The 16,018-nt window shown below is 58.4% G+C and overlaps 1 protein-coding gene across 2 annotated transcripts in view; it reads left to right on the top strand.

Annotated features, from left to right (window-relative positions):
* The window catches only part of ERBB2 (erb-b2 receptor tyrosine kinase 2), a 23,431-nt gene extending 7,491 nt beyond the window's left edge, over positions 1 to 15,940 (top strand). The window contains exons 3-27 of one of the 2 annotated variants that reach the window (XM_004684243.2): positions 132 to 357; positions 1,446 to 1,580; positions 1,935 to 2,003; positions 2,185 to 2,300; positions 2,431 to 2,572; positions 3,254 to 3,373; positions 3,606 to 3,732; positions 6,001 to 6,074; positions 6,157 to 6,247; positions 6,472 to 6,671; positions 6,977 to 7,109; positions 7,191 to 7,281; positions 7,872 to 8,032; positions 9,673 to 9,720; positions 10,975 to 11,113; positions 11,213 to 11,335; positions 11,567 to 11,665; positions 11,881 to 12,066; positions 12,207 to 12,362; positions 12,471 to 12,546; positions 12,816 to 12,962; positions 13,602 to 13,699; positions 13,891 to 14,079; positions 14,340 to 14,589; positions 14,727 to 15,940. In XM_004684243.2, coding sequence (XP_004684300.1) covers positions 132 to 357; positions 1,446 to 1,580; positions 1,935 to 2,003; positions 2,185 to 2,300; positions 2,431 to 2,572; positions 3,254 to 3,373; positions 3,606 to 3,732; positions 6,001 to 6,074; positions 6,157 to 6,247; positions 6,472 to 6,671; positions 6,977 to 7,109; positions 7,191 to 7,281; positions 7,872 to 8,032; positions 9,673 to 9,720; positions 10,975 to 11,113; positions 11,213 to 11,335; positions 11,567 to 11,665; positions 11,881 to 12,066; positions 12,207 to 12,362; positions 12,471 to 12,546; positions 12,816 to 12,962; positions 13,602 to 13,699; positions 13,891 to 14,079; positions 14,340 to 14,589; positions 14,727 to 15,091 — 3,561 coding nt within the window. In that variant the 3' untranslated portion in view covers positions 15,092 to 15,940. Of the gene's footprint in view, positions 1 to 109; positions 358 to 1,445; positions 1,581 to 1,934; positions 2,004 to 2,184; positions 2,301 to 2,430; positions 2,573 to 3,253; positions 3,374 to 3,605; positions 3,733 to 6,000; positions 6,075 to 6,156; positions 6,248 to 6,471; positions 6,672 to 6,976; positions 7,110 to 7,190; positions 7,282 to 7,871; positions 8,033 to 9,672; positions 9,721 to 10,974; positions 11,114 to 11,212; positions 11,336 to 11,566; positions 11,666 to 11,880; positions 12,067 to 12,206; positions 12,363 to 12,470; positions 12,547 to 12,815; positions 12,963 to 13,601; positions 13,700 to 13,890; positions 14,080 to 14,339; positions 14,590 to 14,726 lie in introns of both variants that reach the window. The other variant, XM_012726397.1, reaches the window with a different exon arrangement.
* The last annotated feature ends 78 nt before the right edge of the window (positions 15,941 to 16,018 follow it).

Here is a 16,018-nt window from a genome sequence, read left to right as displayed (position 1 = left end):
AAGCTCCATCTTAGGAGCTAGGGCCTTGCCCAAGATCCCCAGCACGCAGTAACCGGAGGAGGCCTGGGGAGGGGGGCTGGTGGTGTTCCAGGCCCTAGGTCTGCCTCAGCCCCCCTCCCCCAACCCCGCAGGATATCCAGGAGGTGCAGGGCTATGTGCTCATAGCTCACAGCCAGGTGAGGCAGGTCCCGCTACAGAGGCTGCGCATCGTGCGAGGCACCCAGCTCTTTGAGGACAAGTACGCCCTGGCTGTGCTGGACAACGGAGACCCGCTCAGCGGCAGCACCCCTGCCCCGGGGGCTGCCCCGGGGGCTACCCCGGGCGGGCTGCGGGAGCTCCGGCTGCGAAGCCTCACAGGTGACCACTGTTATCACGGAAACCTTCCCCTGGGTGTTGAGAACTGACCAGGCCACTAGCAGCCGTGTGTGTGTGTGTGTGTGTGTGTGTGTGTGAGAGAGAGAGAGAGACAAGGGGGGGTGCTTTGTGTGATGGAAATGGCACCCCTTCTGGTGGATCCAGGTGGAAGGCCCCCCTGTAAAGATTGCAGAGTTCTGCTCTCCCAGGAAAGCACAACTTGCGCCAGCTTGCAGAATCTAGGGATTAGAATGCAAGCTAGTTTTTTGCCTTCTTTTGATGGCGTGTACGTGTGCGGTGAAGCACTCATGAAGCTGTACGTGGCAGGCCTGGCTCTTGACAGTGCCCCACGCTTTGAGCCGAGCGCCCTGCACGCGCCTGCCCATCTCGGCTGGCGGCAGGCTTGGCAGGGAAGCGTCAGTGCGCTCCTCATTTTACAGATGAGAACGCTGAGGCTTGTGGAAGATAAGTGAGTGACTTACTCCAGGTTGTGCAGCTCGTTAGGGAGGCTGCGTTTCAGGCCCCATGGTCGCTCTGTCTTTCTTTTTTAAAAGATTTTATTTTATTTATATATACAGAGCTGGGATACAGGCCAGAGGTGCAGGGGCGGGTGAGAGGATTCCCCCGAGACAGAGTGGGAGCAGAACAGGCAGATCAATGAAGCACACTGCAGAGGGGAGCAGTGGGCGGGCCAGGAGAGGTCTGCCGCGCCATGAGGTCACCTCCGGGGCCGGGGTTGGAACTCGAGCCGAAACAGCCACGGCCACCTTGCGGTGCTGCGCTCCAACTTGCTGCACACCCGGGAGGGCCCAGGGTCGCTTTTAATGGCTAAGCAGGGTGTGGGTTAGAGGTGGAAGCAGAAGACCTTCGGCCCTGACGTGGACCACCCAGTCCTCTCGAGAGCTCTCGCTGTTCATGTGCGTGGGTGGGGGGTTGCTGGCAGGCCTCATGATGCTGGAGGTCTTGTCTCTGCTCCCTGGGAAACTGGGGGTGTCTAAGAGGCCTGATCCCCTTTTAGAAGGCAGGAGGGCCGCAAAGGAGGGCAGAAGGTAACAGACTGGAAAGAGCCCCTGATTAATGCCCCCCCACAGAGATCCTGAAGGGAGGGGTCTTGATCCAGCGGAACCCCCAGCTCTGCCACCAGGAAAATGTCTCGTGGAGTGACATCTTCCACAGGAACAACCTGCTTAGCAAGCTGCAGATAGACACCGACCGCTCACGGACCTGTAAGCCGTGCTCCCCGCCTGCCTTTTTTTTTTTTTTTTTTTTGAATTATTTTTACCATCTGCTTGTATTGCCTGTTTCAGCATTACTTTTGATTTTTAAAAAAATTTATAATAGTTTATTTTTACATATTTTTGTGTAGCCTGCTTTTTTTTTTTAATCCTCCCATCCCTTCCCTGTCTTCGCCCCTAGTTTTCTCTTGGTCTGTCTCAACTCTCCATATCTCTTCAGCTCGTTGACCCTTCTGTCCTGTCTCCTCTGCTTCTCGACCCCTGATTCTGGGGTTCTGCTTTTCCTGCCCGCTCCCCCGTCACTGTGCATTCTGCCACTTGCTCACCGTCTCTCTCTCTCCCCAGGCCAGCCTTGTTCTCGGGCTTGTCAGTTCTCCCACTGCTGGGGACCAGGTTCTGAGGACTGTCAGAACTGTGAGTTCCAGGGAAGCCAGAGTCGGTGGCAGGGAACACTGGGAGGCACAAAGGTGCCGTGGGCTGGATGGGACTCCAGTCCTCAGTGTCTCCCTAGGGAGGAGGTGACCCCTGAGGGCGGTGCTGGTTGGGGCCTGTGTTTGGCCACCACCCAGCTCTCGTCCTGCCCTTTCCCTGACAGTGACGAAAACTGTCTGTGCCAGTGGCTGTGCCCGCTGCAAGGGCCCGCTGCCCACTGACTGCTGCCACGAGCAGTGTGCTGCCGGCTGCACGGGCCCCAAGCACTCCGACTGCCTGGTATGTGGCCACTGGGCCCCACGCCTCGGGGGTGCCAGGGGGCCCCACCTGGGATGTCCTCTTCCCGCTGGTCCACCGGGATTAAAAAACAGTCCAGTGACCACCAGCTGCCTTTCCCACCCTCACCCAGGCCTGCCTCAACTTCAACCACAGTGGCATCTGTGAGCTGCACTGCCCAGCCCTGGTCATCTACAACACCGACACCTTCGAGTCCATGCCCAACCCTGAGGGTCGGTACACCTTTGGTGCCAGCTGTGTGACCGCCTGTCCCTGTGAGTACTGGGCAGAAACGGCATTTTAGTAATTCTTTTTTATGCACACAAGAGCTAGGGTGTAGGCCAGAGGGGTGGGGTGTGAGAGGATTCACTAAAGTGGGGAGCAGGACAGGCAGATTGGCCGAAACACACTGCTGAGGGGAGCAGTGGGTGAGACAGGGGAGGTCTGCCGCACCACGTGGGCCAGCTCCCTGGCGGGGATCGAACTTGTGCTGCAGTGGCTGCCGATAGCTGAGACTCAACCTCCGTGCCACCAAGGAGGCCCATTCTGCTAATTCTGCTGGGGCGGATAGTGTACAAGTGGGTGCTTACTGGGAGTACAGTCAGCCCCTTGCTTTGGGGAGCCAGTCACCCCAGCTCATGTTGAGCTGCCTCCTTCAATAGCTGTGGAGCAGGGTGGGGCGGGGATGGTGAGGAGAGGCAGCCGAGGGCCAGGCAGCAGCCAGCAGCCTGGGCTTGGCATGTGCTCTGCCGCTCGCGAGTCGTGTGGGCCCGCTGTGTCCGGCTGCGCCTGTGCAGGGGCACTGGTGTCCAGCGCCCTGTGGGCCCGCCGGGCCGAGTCCTTCCTCGCGGCTGCTTAGCTGTGCCTGCTCCATGCTCAGTGCTCCTAGTTGTCAGTTTTTCTTCTGTAGCCTGGACGCGTCAGGGTTATATTTACCATAATCCTGATCTCCTCAGATAACTACCTATCTACGGATGTGGGGTCCTGCACCCTGGTCTGTCCCTTAAACAATCAAGAGGTGTCAGCCGAGGATGGAACACAGCGGTGCGAGAAATGCAGCAAGCCTTGTGCCCCAGGTGCCCAGTGCCCCCCGCCTCTCTGTCCCAGCCTTCCGGGGGTCCCATCCTTTTTTCACACACACCCCCACCTTTGAGCCTATCCAGGAACCCCACAGTTTCCCTCCATCGCCTGCCCATGTGGGGGGCATTCCTTCCCAGGAAGAGACTAGACAGGGCCCGAGAGTCTGAGTTCCCGGTGCCCCAAGTGGGGTCTGGGATGGCCGTTCACACCTGCCCCCCCTTTCCACAGAGTGCTATGGCCTGGGCATGGAGCACCTGCGGGAGGCGAGGGCGGTCACCAGCGCTAACATCAAGAAGTTTAAAGGCTGCAAGAAGATCTTCGGGAGCCTGGCATTTCTGCCGGAGAGCTTTGAAGGGTGAGGACACTGAAGGTTAAGGGTGGGCATGTTGGCCCAAGGCTCCATCAGGGCAGCCACTGACTCCTGAGGACCCCAGAAGTGCAGCATCTCTGGGGCATGGCAGGGAGGAAGGTGAGGAGCCAGGTTGGAGACCAGGGGAGCAGGGGACTTCTGGAGGGTTTGCTTTATAAAAGGCCTGTCATCTGTAAACGTACGCTTGTATGAAGCTCGAACCACCAGAGAAAGTAAATTTCTCCTGGAGTTCACAGCTATTATTCCTGATAGCCTCAAGCAGGAAAGGGCTTGATATCAATAAGGGAAAAAGAAAATAAATAATAAAGGGTGGTATATCCTTTTTTAAAAAAAAGATTTATTTATGCATACAAGACTGGGGTGTAGGCCAGAGGTGCGGTGGGTGAGAGGCTTCACCAGAGACAGAGCAGAGAGCAGAACAGGCAGATCAACGAAGTGCACTGCTGAGGGGAGCAGCGGGCGAGTCTGCCACACCATGTGGGTCACCTCTGGGGCTGGGGATTGAACTCGTGCTGCAGTGGCTGCAGACAGCTTCATAGTGCTGCGTTTAACCCGTTGTGCCACCAGGGGGGCCCGGTATATCCTTACTATAAAATCTCAGCAATAAAAAGAAACAGCTGACACATGTAGCAGTCTCAGTGATCTCGGCATGTTAAGTAAAAAAAATGAGGGAGGGTCTTTGCTGCATGGTTCTCTTCAGGGAAGGCTCCAGAACCGGAAGGGCTCTGGTGATAGAGGTCAAAATAGGCCTGCCCTGGGGTGCAGGGCCCAGACAAGGAGGAAATGGAGTTTCTGGGGTGAAGGAAATGTTCTGTGTGTTGATGGGGGTAGTAGGGACTTGAGTGAGTGCTTTGTCCAAACTTACCAAACTCCACCGAAAGTCTGAGCTTCTTATGTATGTCGGTGATACTTTGACTCTTAGAAAATATCCAAGGAACAGGAGGCCGCCCCTTTCCGGGCTCACCCCTCAGAGGTCACGCTCACACCTGAGTGTGCTCCTCTGGGCTTTCAGGCAGAGACGTCACACACGCACACTGTCTCAGTAACTTGCTGGGAGAAGCGTGGGTGTAAGTGGGCGCTGACTGGGAGTACCGTCTGCCCCTTGCTTTGGGGAGCCGGTCACCCCAGCTCATGTCGAGCTGCCTCCTTCCACAGCTGTGGAGCGGGGTGGGGCGGGGACGGAGAGGCAGCTGAGAGCCAGGCAGCAGCCAGGCGGCCTGGGCTCGGCCTGGGCTCGGCCTGGGCTCTGCCGCTGTGCCCGGCTGCGTCTGTGCGGGGCACTGGTGTCCAGCACGCTGCGGGCGCGCCAGGCCTGGCTGCGTCCACCCCTCGGCTGCTCAGCTGTGCCCGCGCCATGCTCAGTGCTCCTAGAGGTGGTTTCTGTCCTGTAGCCTGGATACACTGCGGTTCTGCTTAGCTGTGCTTCTGTCTGCCGACGGGCATTTAGGTGGTTTTCCGTATTCACTTTTAGCTGCGGTTCTTTTTTTAAGATTTTATTCATTTGTGCATCCAGAATTGGGGTACAGGCCAAAGGAGCGGGGGGTGGGTGAGAGGACTCACCAGAGACAGAGTGGGGAGCAGAGCAGGCAGACGACGGAGCACACTGCTGAGGGGAGCAGCGGGCGGGTCAGGAGAGGTCTGCGGCGCCATGTGGGTCACCTCTGGGGCGGGCATTTAGGTGGTTTTCCGTATTCACTTTTAGCTGCGGTTCTTTTTTTAAGATTTTATTCATTTGTGCATCCAGAATTGGGGTACAGGCCAAAGGAGCGGGGGGGGGGTGAGAGGACTCACCAGAGACAGAGCGGGGAGCAGAGCAGGCAGACGACGGAGCACACTGCTGGGGGGAGCAGCGGGCGGGTCAGGAGAGGTCTGCGGCGCCATGTGGGTCACCTCTGGGGCGGGGATTGAACTCGCACTGAAGCGGCTGTGGCTGGCGGCAGTGCTGCATTCTAAGCCACTGCGCCTCCAGGGAGGGCCACAGTTCTGTCTTTTATGTGCCTCTGGGACAAGCACCAGCGTCTCACTCACTAGCCACATTCCTAGAAGTAGGATTCTAGAGCAAAGGGCATAAATATTTTGAGAGACCTCGCCAAAGTAGGATCTGGGCTGAAGCTCAGGATGGAAAGAGCCAGGCTTGAGGGACAGAGCTGAAGTGACGTCCTTACTGGGTGGGAGGGTGAAGGCAGCAGAGCCCCTTCTAAGGGTCGTGTCCACTCCTTCCTGCCCTGCTGACCCCTTTCCTGATCCTTCTAGTGACCCAGCCTCCAACGTTGCCCCCCTCCAGCCTGAGCAGCTCAAAGTCTTTGATACCCTGGAGGAGATCACAGGTGGGTTCTCTGGCTTCTTGGGTGGGGGGGTTCGGGGGCGCTCGTCCAGTCCTCACACCCCAGCCTCACTCTGTGCCTGCAGGTTATCTGTACATCTCGGCATGGCCGGACAGTCTGCCTGACCTCAGTGTCTTCCAGAACCTACGAGTTATCCGGGGGCGAGTTCTACATGAGTGAGCACCAGGGGAGGGGAGCTGGGAGTGAGGGGGTTCTCCAGGAGGCCTGGGAGCAGCTTCGGCATGGTGGGTTCTCTGTTCCCCAGGGACCCCAGCAGCTAGCTTTGCATGGGACCTGGCCGCTTGCTGGGGCCAGGAAGGAGATGTGGGTGACCCTTTGTAACTGGGAAGGGGCCAGCCAGTGCCGCCTGCCCTGCAGCTGGGCGCTCTTCCTTCCACAGCGGGGCCTACTCCCTGACCCTGCAAGGGCTGGGCATCAGCTGGCTGGGGCTGCGCTCTCTGCGGGAACTGGGCAGCGGGCTGGCCCTCATCCACCGCAACGCCCGCTTGTGCTTCGTGCACACGGTGCCCTGGGACCAGCTCTTCCGGAACCCCCACCAGGCCCTGCTCCAGAGTGCCAACCGGCCAGAGAATGAGTGCGGTAAGACAGGGAGCCCTGTGCTGCCAGCACGCAGGGTGCCCACCAGCCCCGCAGCAGCAGTCTGGGGCCTGTGCAGACTCTTGTCCCTGATGCCCCTTTCTAGACACAGCTGGGGCTGGTTTGGCCTCTTGACATGATTCTAGCTGTGTCCTGCCGCACTACCCCGGCTTCTTCCTGTGCTAGAACCTCAACACTCTTCCCTGCACGCCCCTCCCCACTACAGCCCATGCCCCCCCCCCCACTTTGTTCATGAGGACCTGGAGCTCCCCTAAAAGTTCCTTCTGGCCCCTTGCTCCTCTCTGCAGTGGGTGAGGGCCAGGCCTGCGACCCACTCTGTGCCCATGGCCACTGCTGGGGTCCGGGGCCCACCCAGTGTGTCAACTGCAGCCAGTTCCTTCGGGGCCAGGAGTGTGTGGAGGAATGCCGAGTACTGCACGGGTATGTGGGGCAGAGGACGGGGAGGCTGGGAGGGTGCCCCGGGGCTCCCTCAGGCCCCCTCACCGCTGTCCCCTCTCTCAGGCTCCCCCGGGAGTACGTGAAGGACAGGCACTGTCTGCCGTGCCACGCTGAGTGTCAGCCCCAGAACGGCTCAGTGACCTGCTTTGGATCGGTGAGCTGGTGGTGGCAGCTGGGTAGAGGGGGCAGGGGCTGGCAGGCTGGTGAGCAATTGGAGGGGGCGCCAAGTCTAAATTCTCTCTGGAGGGAGGTTCCCAGCAGCCTGAATTGCAGGAGGGTGGAAGGAGAGGGAAGCTGGACAGTGCAAGAGCTGTGCAGTGAACTCCGAGCTCTGCCAAGGTGGCTGGACCGGGGTCAAGGCCTCACGCCTCATACGCTAATTCTAAGCCAGGCCCGCTAACAAGCCTGCTTCATGCATTCTTGACTTACTAGGATGCTAGTGCCCACCTCGTGGCATGTGCAGGAATTCACTGGAAATGCCGTTTGGTGCAGCACGGAGAGGCTCCCTGTGTCAGGAATTCTTCTCACTTGGGGCTGGACCTTGGCTAGTGCATTCCTCTCGGGGCCTCCAATTCCTATGTGAGGCCCATGGCGCGGGGTCTGGCTTTGAAAGTGGGGAGCTGAGTGATGAGCGGGAGCCAGACACAGAGCAGGTCTACCCCAGGGTGGAAAGGGCCCAAGGGCTGGGCCTGCTGCCTTGGGGGTGAGGGTGCCGGCCTCCCATCAACTCTCCTTCCCCCTCAGGAGGCCGACCAGTGTGTGGCCTGCGCCCACTACAAGGACCCCCCCTTCTGCGTGGCCCGCTGCCCCAGTGGCGTGAAAGCTGACCTCTCCTTCATGCCTATCTGGAAGTTCCCAGACGAGGAGGGCACGTGTCAGCCGTGTCCCATCAACTGTACCCACTCGTGAGTCTGAGGGTCTTTTCTGCAGAAAGAAGGACTTTTTTTTGGTAGATTTTCTTTTCTTTTCTTTTCTTTTTTTTTTTAAGATTTATTTATTCGTACAGAACTGGGGTACAGGCCAGAGATGCGGAGGGCGAGAGGATTCACCAGAGACAGAGTGGGGAGCAGACGAAGTACCCTGCTGAGGGGAGCAGCGGGCGGGTCAAGAGAGGTCTGCCACGCCATGTGGTCACCTCCGGGGCAGGCGGGGATCGAACTCATGCAGAAGTGGTTTAAGTTTCTTTGTGCTGCGCTTTAACTCGCTGCGCCACCAGGGAGGGCCCAGAAAGAAGGACTTTTATTTCGGCGCTTCTCTGGGCTCTTATTATGAAAGGGAGACAATTCTTTCTTCACTTACTGAGACTCAGTTTTTCATCTTTTTTTTTTCTGGTCACAAAAGTAACACATAAACTTTTAATTAAACTGAAATATAAATGAATGTCCCTTGAGGACCCAGCCCTGCTCCAGTGTTTTCATCTGTTAGCATGTGCCCATGCTAACGTATTTCACACACCCATTTCAGGATGGCTCGTAGACCACCCGTATTGTTTACGAATTGTTTTTCTTTTTCCCACATAACAGCACCTTCAAAGTTTGTCCATTTCCTAACATAGTGAACTATACTCACTGGTCTTATTTTTCTCATTTAGTTGTGTTTAAGTCACGTATAAAGTACGCATAATCACATCCTGTGTCACCTGGTTTTCGGTCATGTGACAGCGTAACGTTTGAAAGCGTGCGTGCTCTTTCGTCCCTCCCTGCTCGGGGACCCTCCCGGGGAACCCCTCCCAGGGGGAGAGCCAGCAGGCTCACTCAGGTGTGTTCATCCTTCTAGGCTTTTCTCTACACATTTACGTAAATATGTATTAAGTTATATTAGGTGAGTCATATAAGATTGCTGTAGGTCAAAAACAGCAATTCCGTCCAGTTCAGCTTATGTAATTAGTTTTGGTTTTGGTGTGTTTTAATGTAAGTGGAATCATACTGCACATAGTTGTGTACATTGTGTCTCCCCCTCCCCCTTTATGTACCTTGGAGGTCCTGTCTGGTGTGAGCACAGGGCTTTGCTTTTAGCCACTCAGTCTGTGTCCTGGATATAGTATTGCTTAACCATGCCCCTAGTTGAAGGATATTGATTGCAGTTGTTTCCTTTTTAATCTTTCCCCCAGTTTAATGCACTTAAGCTACTTGTATCTGTGACCATCTGGTCCACGGGGTACTGGATTTTTAGGGTCTGTCCCAGGAGGTGAACCTGTGGGATCACAGGCATTGTTAATTCCACAGGTGTGGCCGCACCAGCCTTGGCAGGGGTGGTGCAGGTCCTGCCTGCCGTCCTGTATGGACAGAAAAGCTGAGCGTTTAGATTTGATGCTGTCCCTCCCCGCCCGTCTCATCCCCACCCCACCACCCCAGGGAAGGGGGGCTGTGAGTTCCCAGGCTGGGGAAGAAATCCCCTGTGGGCTGGTAGACCAAGCACTGGTGACCTTGAGCCCAGTTTCTGCTTTTGTCAAATGAGGATAATAACCCAGCCACACCCGGGCGGTGAGACTGGGGTGAGCCCAGGAGGTGGGTCGGCCTTGTTGACGGGACTCTCTCTCCTGCAGCTGTGTGGACCTGGACGACAAGGGCTGCCCCGCCGAGCAGAGAGCCAGGTCAGCCCAGTCCCTGGGACGCACGTCACGGGACGGCCAGCCGCTGGGCGGTCACTGCTGCAGGGCGGGGTCCCCTGGTGTGACACATACCCCTTCCCAGTCCCCTCCTCCGCGGTGCATCCTACTACTTCTCATCAGCAAGGGGATGGAGGGCCAGCTCGGAATGCTAGGGTGGCGGGGGGGCTAGAGATGGCAGAGACACCCAGTACCTCTCCCACCCGAGTGGCTGCATGCCCGTAAGGGGCCCAGGTGCGTTCAGCTACCTGGGCCTCAAGGTAGATTAGAAGAGAAGCAGCTTGGGTGCTGAGAGGGAACAATGGAGGTGCACGAGGCTGGGGGAGACTTCAAGAAGAGGCAGCTTTGAGCCAGGTGTTGAATGAGAGGCAGGTCTGTCACCTGCGTTAGGGAGAAAGCAGACAGGTGGCACTGGGGGGAGGGGTCAGGCGTGTTTGCTTGAAGGTTCTGGGCCATTGAGCAAGCACAGAATGGGGAGAGGCCATGTCTGAGTCAGGTTAGGGCCACCAGGTCTGGAGTGCAAGGCCCTCACCACCAGGCCACAGGGCTAGGCTTGGTTTGTGGGCAGTGGGGCGATCTGGGAAAGGTTTTGGTGGGAAAAAGAGGTTGGAGTATGCCTTAGGCGATCACCTGCCCGTGAAGCAAGCTCATGAGAGGTTTGCCATGGGCCAGTCCTGGGCTAAGCAAGGGGCGTGGAGTGGGGCAAGGATATCAGTGGTGGGCTCCAGCTATCCGGATGAGCTGAGTCTAAAAAGATGCCCACGGAGAAATGGAGACCGGGCAGAAGGAACAGCATGTGCAAAGGCGAGGAGGTGTGGGAATCATGACCTAGGCACGGGTGAAGAATTTGGTCAGGACATCAGAATTACCGGGGCACGGCCCTGGGCCTGCCCACACCAAGGCCCAGGTCTCTGGGAGTGCGGCCCAGACGCCTGTGATTAGCAGCTACAGGGGATCTCTGTGAAGTTTGGGAACCCTGGGCTAGGACCGTGGACCTGAGCACAGAGCGCTGAGCCGCGATGGAGAGGGCTCGACTGCCCAGCGATGCGTTTGGACTGCAGCCCAGTGGCCGCAGGGACAGAGGGGTTTAGGGTCAGGGAGAGAGGCTGGGAGCCCGTGGGTCACCCTTAGCGCTCCCCTTTCCAAGTGCTAGTGGCCTTCACGCCCCTCCCCACGGGACCCCTTCATCCTTCCTGCCCCAGACTGGCCCCCAGTCTCTGACCCGGCTCCCGCCCCCAGCCCTGTGACTTCCATCATCACGGCCGTGGTGGGCATTCTGCTGCTTGTGGTCGTGAGTCTGGTCCTGGGCATCGTAATTAAGCGACGGAGGCAGAAGATCCGCAAGTACACGATGCGCAGGTTGCTGCAGGAAACCGAGGTGAGGGGGGCCCAGGGCTTCCTGGCCCTGCTGGGGGGAGGTGGTGACAGGGTCTGTGCCCCCCCCCCCCACCTGTACTGATGGCACCCTTCGCCCCAGCTGGTGGAGCCACTGACACCGAGTGGAGCTGTGCCCAACCAGGCCCAGATGCGTATCCTGAAAGAGACAGAGCTGAGGAAGGTGAAAGTGCTCGGATCCGGAGCTTTTGGCACCGTCTACAAGGTCAGGGGAGGAGCCAAGGTCCTGGTAGCGGGGCAGGCCTGGCTGTTTAGGGTAGCCAGCCAGGAGCTGGGGGGTTCACAGGGCAGTTCTAGAGGCGGTAATAGGGAGAGAGGTGGAGAATGAGCCGGACAGTGGGGGGTTGCTCAATAGTGGGGTTGGCCCAGGGGTAAGAGTGATGGCCCCCTGGAGTCTGGTCAGCCCTCTTCCTGCTCACATCGTCTTTCTGTCCAGGGCATCTGGATCCCAGATGGGGAAAATGTGAAGATCCCTGTGGCCATCAAAGTGTTGAGAGAAAACACATCGCCGAAAGCTAACAAAGAAATTCTGGACGTACGTCCTCCCACCCTGTCTATTTGGGAGTGCAGCGGGAGCCCTGGCTAGCAGGTCGAAGCTCTGTCTCCCTCCCCGGGGCTTTGAGGAGACACTTTGAGCCCCGTGACTCAGCCTCCCCTGGAGGGTACCTAGTCATGCTTCACTCCTCAGGAAGCTGTGTGGTCTGGGGGGTTACGGTCTCCCATGCCCTCTCACGTGCCCCTCGCCCCCAGGAAGCATATGTGATGGCCGGTGTGGGCTCCCCGTACGTGTCCCGGCTCCTGGGCATCTGCCTCACTTCCACGGTGCAGCTGGTGACACAGCTTATGCCCTACGGCTGCCTCCTGGACCACGTCCGAGAACACCGAGGGCGCCTGGGCTCCCAGGACCTGCTCAACTGGTGTGTGCAGATCGCCAAGGTATGTGCTGAGCGCCCGGGCTCTGCAGGCCTTGGGAGCGAGGTCTGTCTCCCTGCAGGGTGAGGGGTGGGAGGTTTCCAGGGAGCGGGCCAGGCCCCGCTGGCCTTGACAGAAGCCCACGCTTTTGTGTCCCGCCCCAGGGCATGAGCTATCTGGAGGAAGTGCGGCTGGTGCACAGGGACTTGGCTGCCCGGAATGTGCTGGTCAAGAGTCCCAACCACGTCAAGATAACGGACTTCGGGCTGGCCCGGCTGCTGGACATTGACGAGACCGAGTACCACGCAGACGGGGGCAAGGTGGGAGGCGGGAGCAGGGAAGGCAGTGGCGTGGGGCCCGGCCCCTGGGAGCACCATGAGTGCCGCCCTCCTGCCACACCGGGTTCCAGCACGTCTCTGCTCTCCCAGGTGCCCATCAAGTGGATGGCATTGGAGTCCATTCTCCGACGGCGGTTCACCCACCAGAGTGATGTGTGGAGCTACGGTGCGAACAGGAGGGGAGGGGCGAGGGTGGTTCCCCTGGGGTGCTGGTGGCAGGATGAGAGCTGGGGTGGCGGAGAAGTAACAGATACCTTAGGCCCATGGGGAGGGGAGGAAGGGTTGCCAGTGGCCCCACAGCCAGGTCTGTGCATTCCCAGGGACTGGAGTTACATTCCTTCCTCCTTCCCGCTTGCTGTCAGGCTCTTTAGAGCCTGGGGCTTGGTACACTAAGGCCCTTCTATTCTTCCACCTTCTACCCCATTTCCGCCCCAGGTGTGACTGTGTGGGAGCTGATGACGTTTGGGGCCAAGCCTTACGATGGGATCCCAGCCCGGGAGATCCCTGACCTGCTGGAGAAAGGGGAACGGCTGCCCCAGCCCCCCATCTGCACCATTGACGTCTACATGATCATGGTCAAATGTGCGTGGCTGCGCTGTGCCTGCTGTTTGGGAGGGGACAGGGTGGTGAAGGTCCTCCAAGGAGGATTCAACAAAGGGACAGGAAGGGGCCAGGAGCAGGACATGTATAGATCCAGGGGTCCCAAAGGATCTGGCTTCCCTTTCTTCTCTTCTTTTTTTAAAGATTTATTTATTTATGCATACACTTGGGGCACAGGCCAGAGGTGTGGGGATTCACCAGAGACAGTGGGGAACCGAACAGGCAGTTGTACTGAAATACAGTGCTGAGGGGAGCAGGAGTCTGCTGTGCCATGTGGGTCACCTCCCGGGCCCGGGAGCAAACTTGTGCTGCAGTAGCCGCTGACAGCTTCATAGTGCTGAGACTTAACCCCCTGCGCCACCAGGGAGGGCCTGGCTTCCCTATCAAGTATAATTGGCTGAGGACCAATCAGAGAAGACAGTTAAGTGAATAAAAAGGGGTCGTGAGTAGGGAAGCCCGGAGATTCTGGCTGTAGACCTGAATCTACAACCTCTTCTCCACTACCCTGACAGCTTTGAGCTCCAACAAATTGGGGTTGTCCAGATCAGAGTAGAGAGGGCGGGGTGGGCCTGCACACGGGAGGCAGCCAGAACTGAGGGGCTGAGCTTCCTCCTGCCCCAGGTTGGATGATCGACTCTGAATGTCGGCCTCGGTTCCGGGAGCTGGTGGCCGAGTTCTCTCGCATGGCCAGAGACCCCCAGCGTTTTGTGGTTATCCAGGTACGGACCTTTCCACCCCTCCTTGCGTAAGCATTCTCCGGGAGGGGGGAGCTCACCCCCCGCCCCCCCCCGGGCCCCAGGCCTCCAGGCTGCCCCTGCCCAACGCAGCCCACCACCTGTCCTCTGAGTCTCCCTCAGGAGGGCTGAGTGCCGGGCTGGGCAGAGGCTGCCACTGTCTCCCTCCTCCCCAGAATGAGGATTTGGGGCCTGCCAGCCCCTTGGACAGCACTTTCTACCGCTCGCTGCTGGAGGATGACGACATGGGGGACCTGGTGGATGCTGAGGAGTACCTGGTACCCCAGCAGGGCTTCTTCTGCCCAGACCCTGCCCCAGGCACGGGGGGCACAGGCCACCGCAGACACCGAAGCTCATCCACCAGGGTCAGTCCCCTTGGTCACACTGGCGGGCGTGTCTGGCTCTCCCCCTCCCAACCCCACCCTCTCTCTAATGTCCCCCTCCATGGAGCCCTCATCCCGAAGGAGGATTCCTACTGGCTCCCCCCCTCCCGCCACCTCATTCTCTCCAAGGTGACGTGTCCTGCCCCAAAGGTGATCTTTGCTTATGTCTTGTGACCCTGTCATCTCAGTGTCTCCACAGCAGATGCAGGAATGACCAATGTGACCTTTTCTCTTGCCCCCAGAGTGGCGGTGCTGAACTGGCCCTGGGGCTGGAGCCCTCAGAAGAGGGGCCCCCCAGGTCTCCGCTGGCTCCCTCGGAAGCGGCCGGCTCTGATGTGTTCGATGGTGACCTGGGAATGGGGGCAGCCAAAGGGCTGCAGCGCCTCGCCCATGACCCCAGCCCTCTCCAGCGGTACAGCGAGGATCCCACAGTATCCCTGCCCCCAGAGACTGATGGTTACGTTGCCCCCCTGACCTGCAGCACCCAGCCCGGTATGGGAGACAGGCCCAAGCTAAGAGATTGGGAGGTCGGGGAGCTGGAGGTGTTCAGCCCAGTGCCCACTGTCGGGGAGGCATCAGGGGTAGTGGGGTCCCTCTCCCTAACAAGCCCCTTTCTCTTGCCCTTTCAGAATACGTGAACCAGCCAGACGTTCGGCCACAACCCCCTTCGCCTTTAGAGGGCCCTTTGACCCCTCGGCCTGCTGGTGCCACTCTGGAAAGGCCCAAGACTCTTTCCCCCAAGACTCTCTCCCCAGGAAAGAATGGGGTTGTTAAAGACATTTTTGCCTTCGGGGGTGCTGTGGAGAACCCCGAGTACTTAGCATCCCGGGGTGGAGCTGCTCAGCCCCATCCTCCTCCGACCTTCAGCCCAGCCTTTGACAACCTCTATTACTGGGACCAGGACCCATCAGAGCGGGGTTCTCCACCCAGCACCTTTGAAGGGACTCCTACGGCAGAGAACCCTGAGTACCTGGGCCTGGATGTGCCAGTGTGAGCCAGAAAGGCCCAGTCCACTGAGGCTCCGTTGTACCCTCAGGGAGCAGGGGCCTGACTTCCTGCCCGCCTGCCTCAGGACAAGGCTCGAGAGGAGCCTGCCGCCAGGAGTCTTCCTTCCTATTGGGCCTGAGTGGCTGAGAGGTACCCAGACTGGTTGGAAGGTGGAGCCTGCCGGGGAGTCCCAATCCATCCTGAAGCCTTGTGCCACTTGACTCTAGGCTCCGATGGAGACCACAGCCTGTCCTCCTGAGGGAACAGCCTCGCCGGCTCTCTTCCAAATCCTTGGCACTGACAGACTTAGAGAAGCCGGGCCTAAGAGGAGGAGACGCCCCACCGGAGGCGAGGAACAAAGTAACCCACCCAGACTGTCCCTGAGGCTCGGCTCTGCCCCTAGAAGTCAGGGGCAGCAGTGCCCTGACCCAGCCTTGTACAGAGTGTTGTTTTGTTTTGTTTTGTTTGTACTTTTTTTAAAAGATGAAATAAGGACTCAGGAAGAGTGGGTATTGTGGAAGGGGTGTGGGTCCCTGGACTGGGAAAGGGACGTCCCTTCTCCATACTTACTTTCTCCACTTGCAAATATATTTTGGAAAACAGCTGGACACCAGCTTATGCCTTGAGGGTGGCAATGCCATCTCCTGCCTTAGCAGCTCATCTCTTCCTGGAGGGAGTGGGTAGGGATCTTCAAGAAGCTTAGGTGTCCGGGCTTCTGGGTTGGGGAAGTCCAGGAGTTGGGATTCTGAGCTGAGAGTCCTTCACAACCACCATTTTTGCTCAGAAAAAAGAGGTCCCTGAGGCCCCACCAGAATGGGGTAATTTCCTCCTTGTAGGGCAGGGGTTGGAGGAGGGATGGAGGAAAGAGGCAGTGTCTGCTGTGTGACTCATTTTCCCTGCCTTGGCTCTGAGAGAGGAGGTCACTAACCATAGG

This window comes from Condylura cristata, unplaced genomic scaffold (assembly GCF_000260355.1).
Source record: "Condylura cristata isolate star-nosed mole 26May11 unplaced genomic scaffold, ConCri1.0 scaffold00017, whole genome shotgun sequence".
NCBI lineage: Eukaryota > Metazoa > Chordata > Mammalia > Eulipotyphla > Talpidae > Condylura > Condylura cristata.
This window is presented reverse-complemented; position numbering and strand designations above follow the sequence as displayed.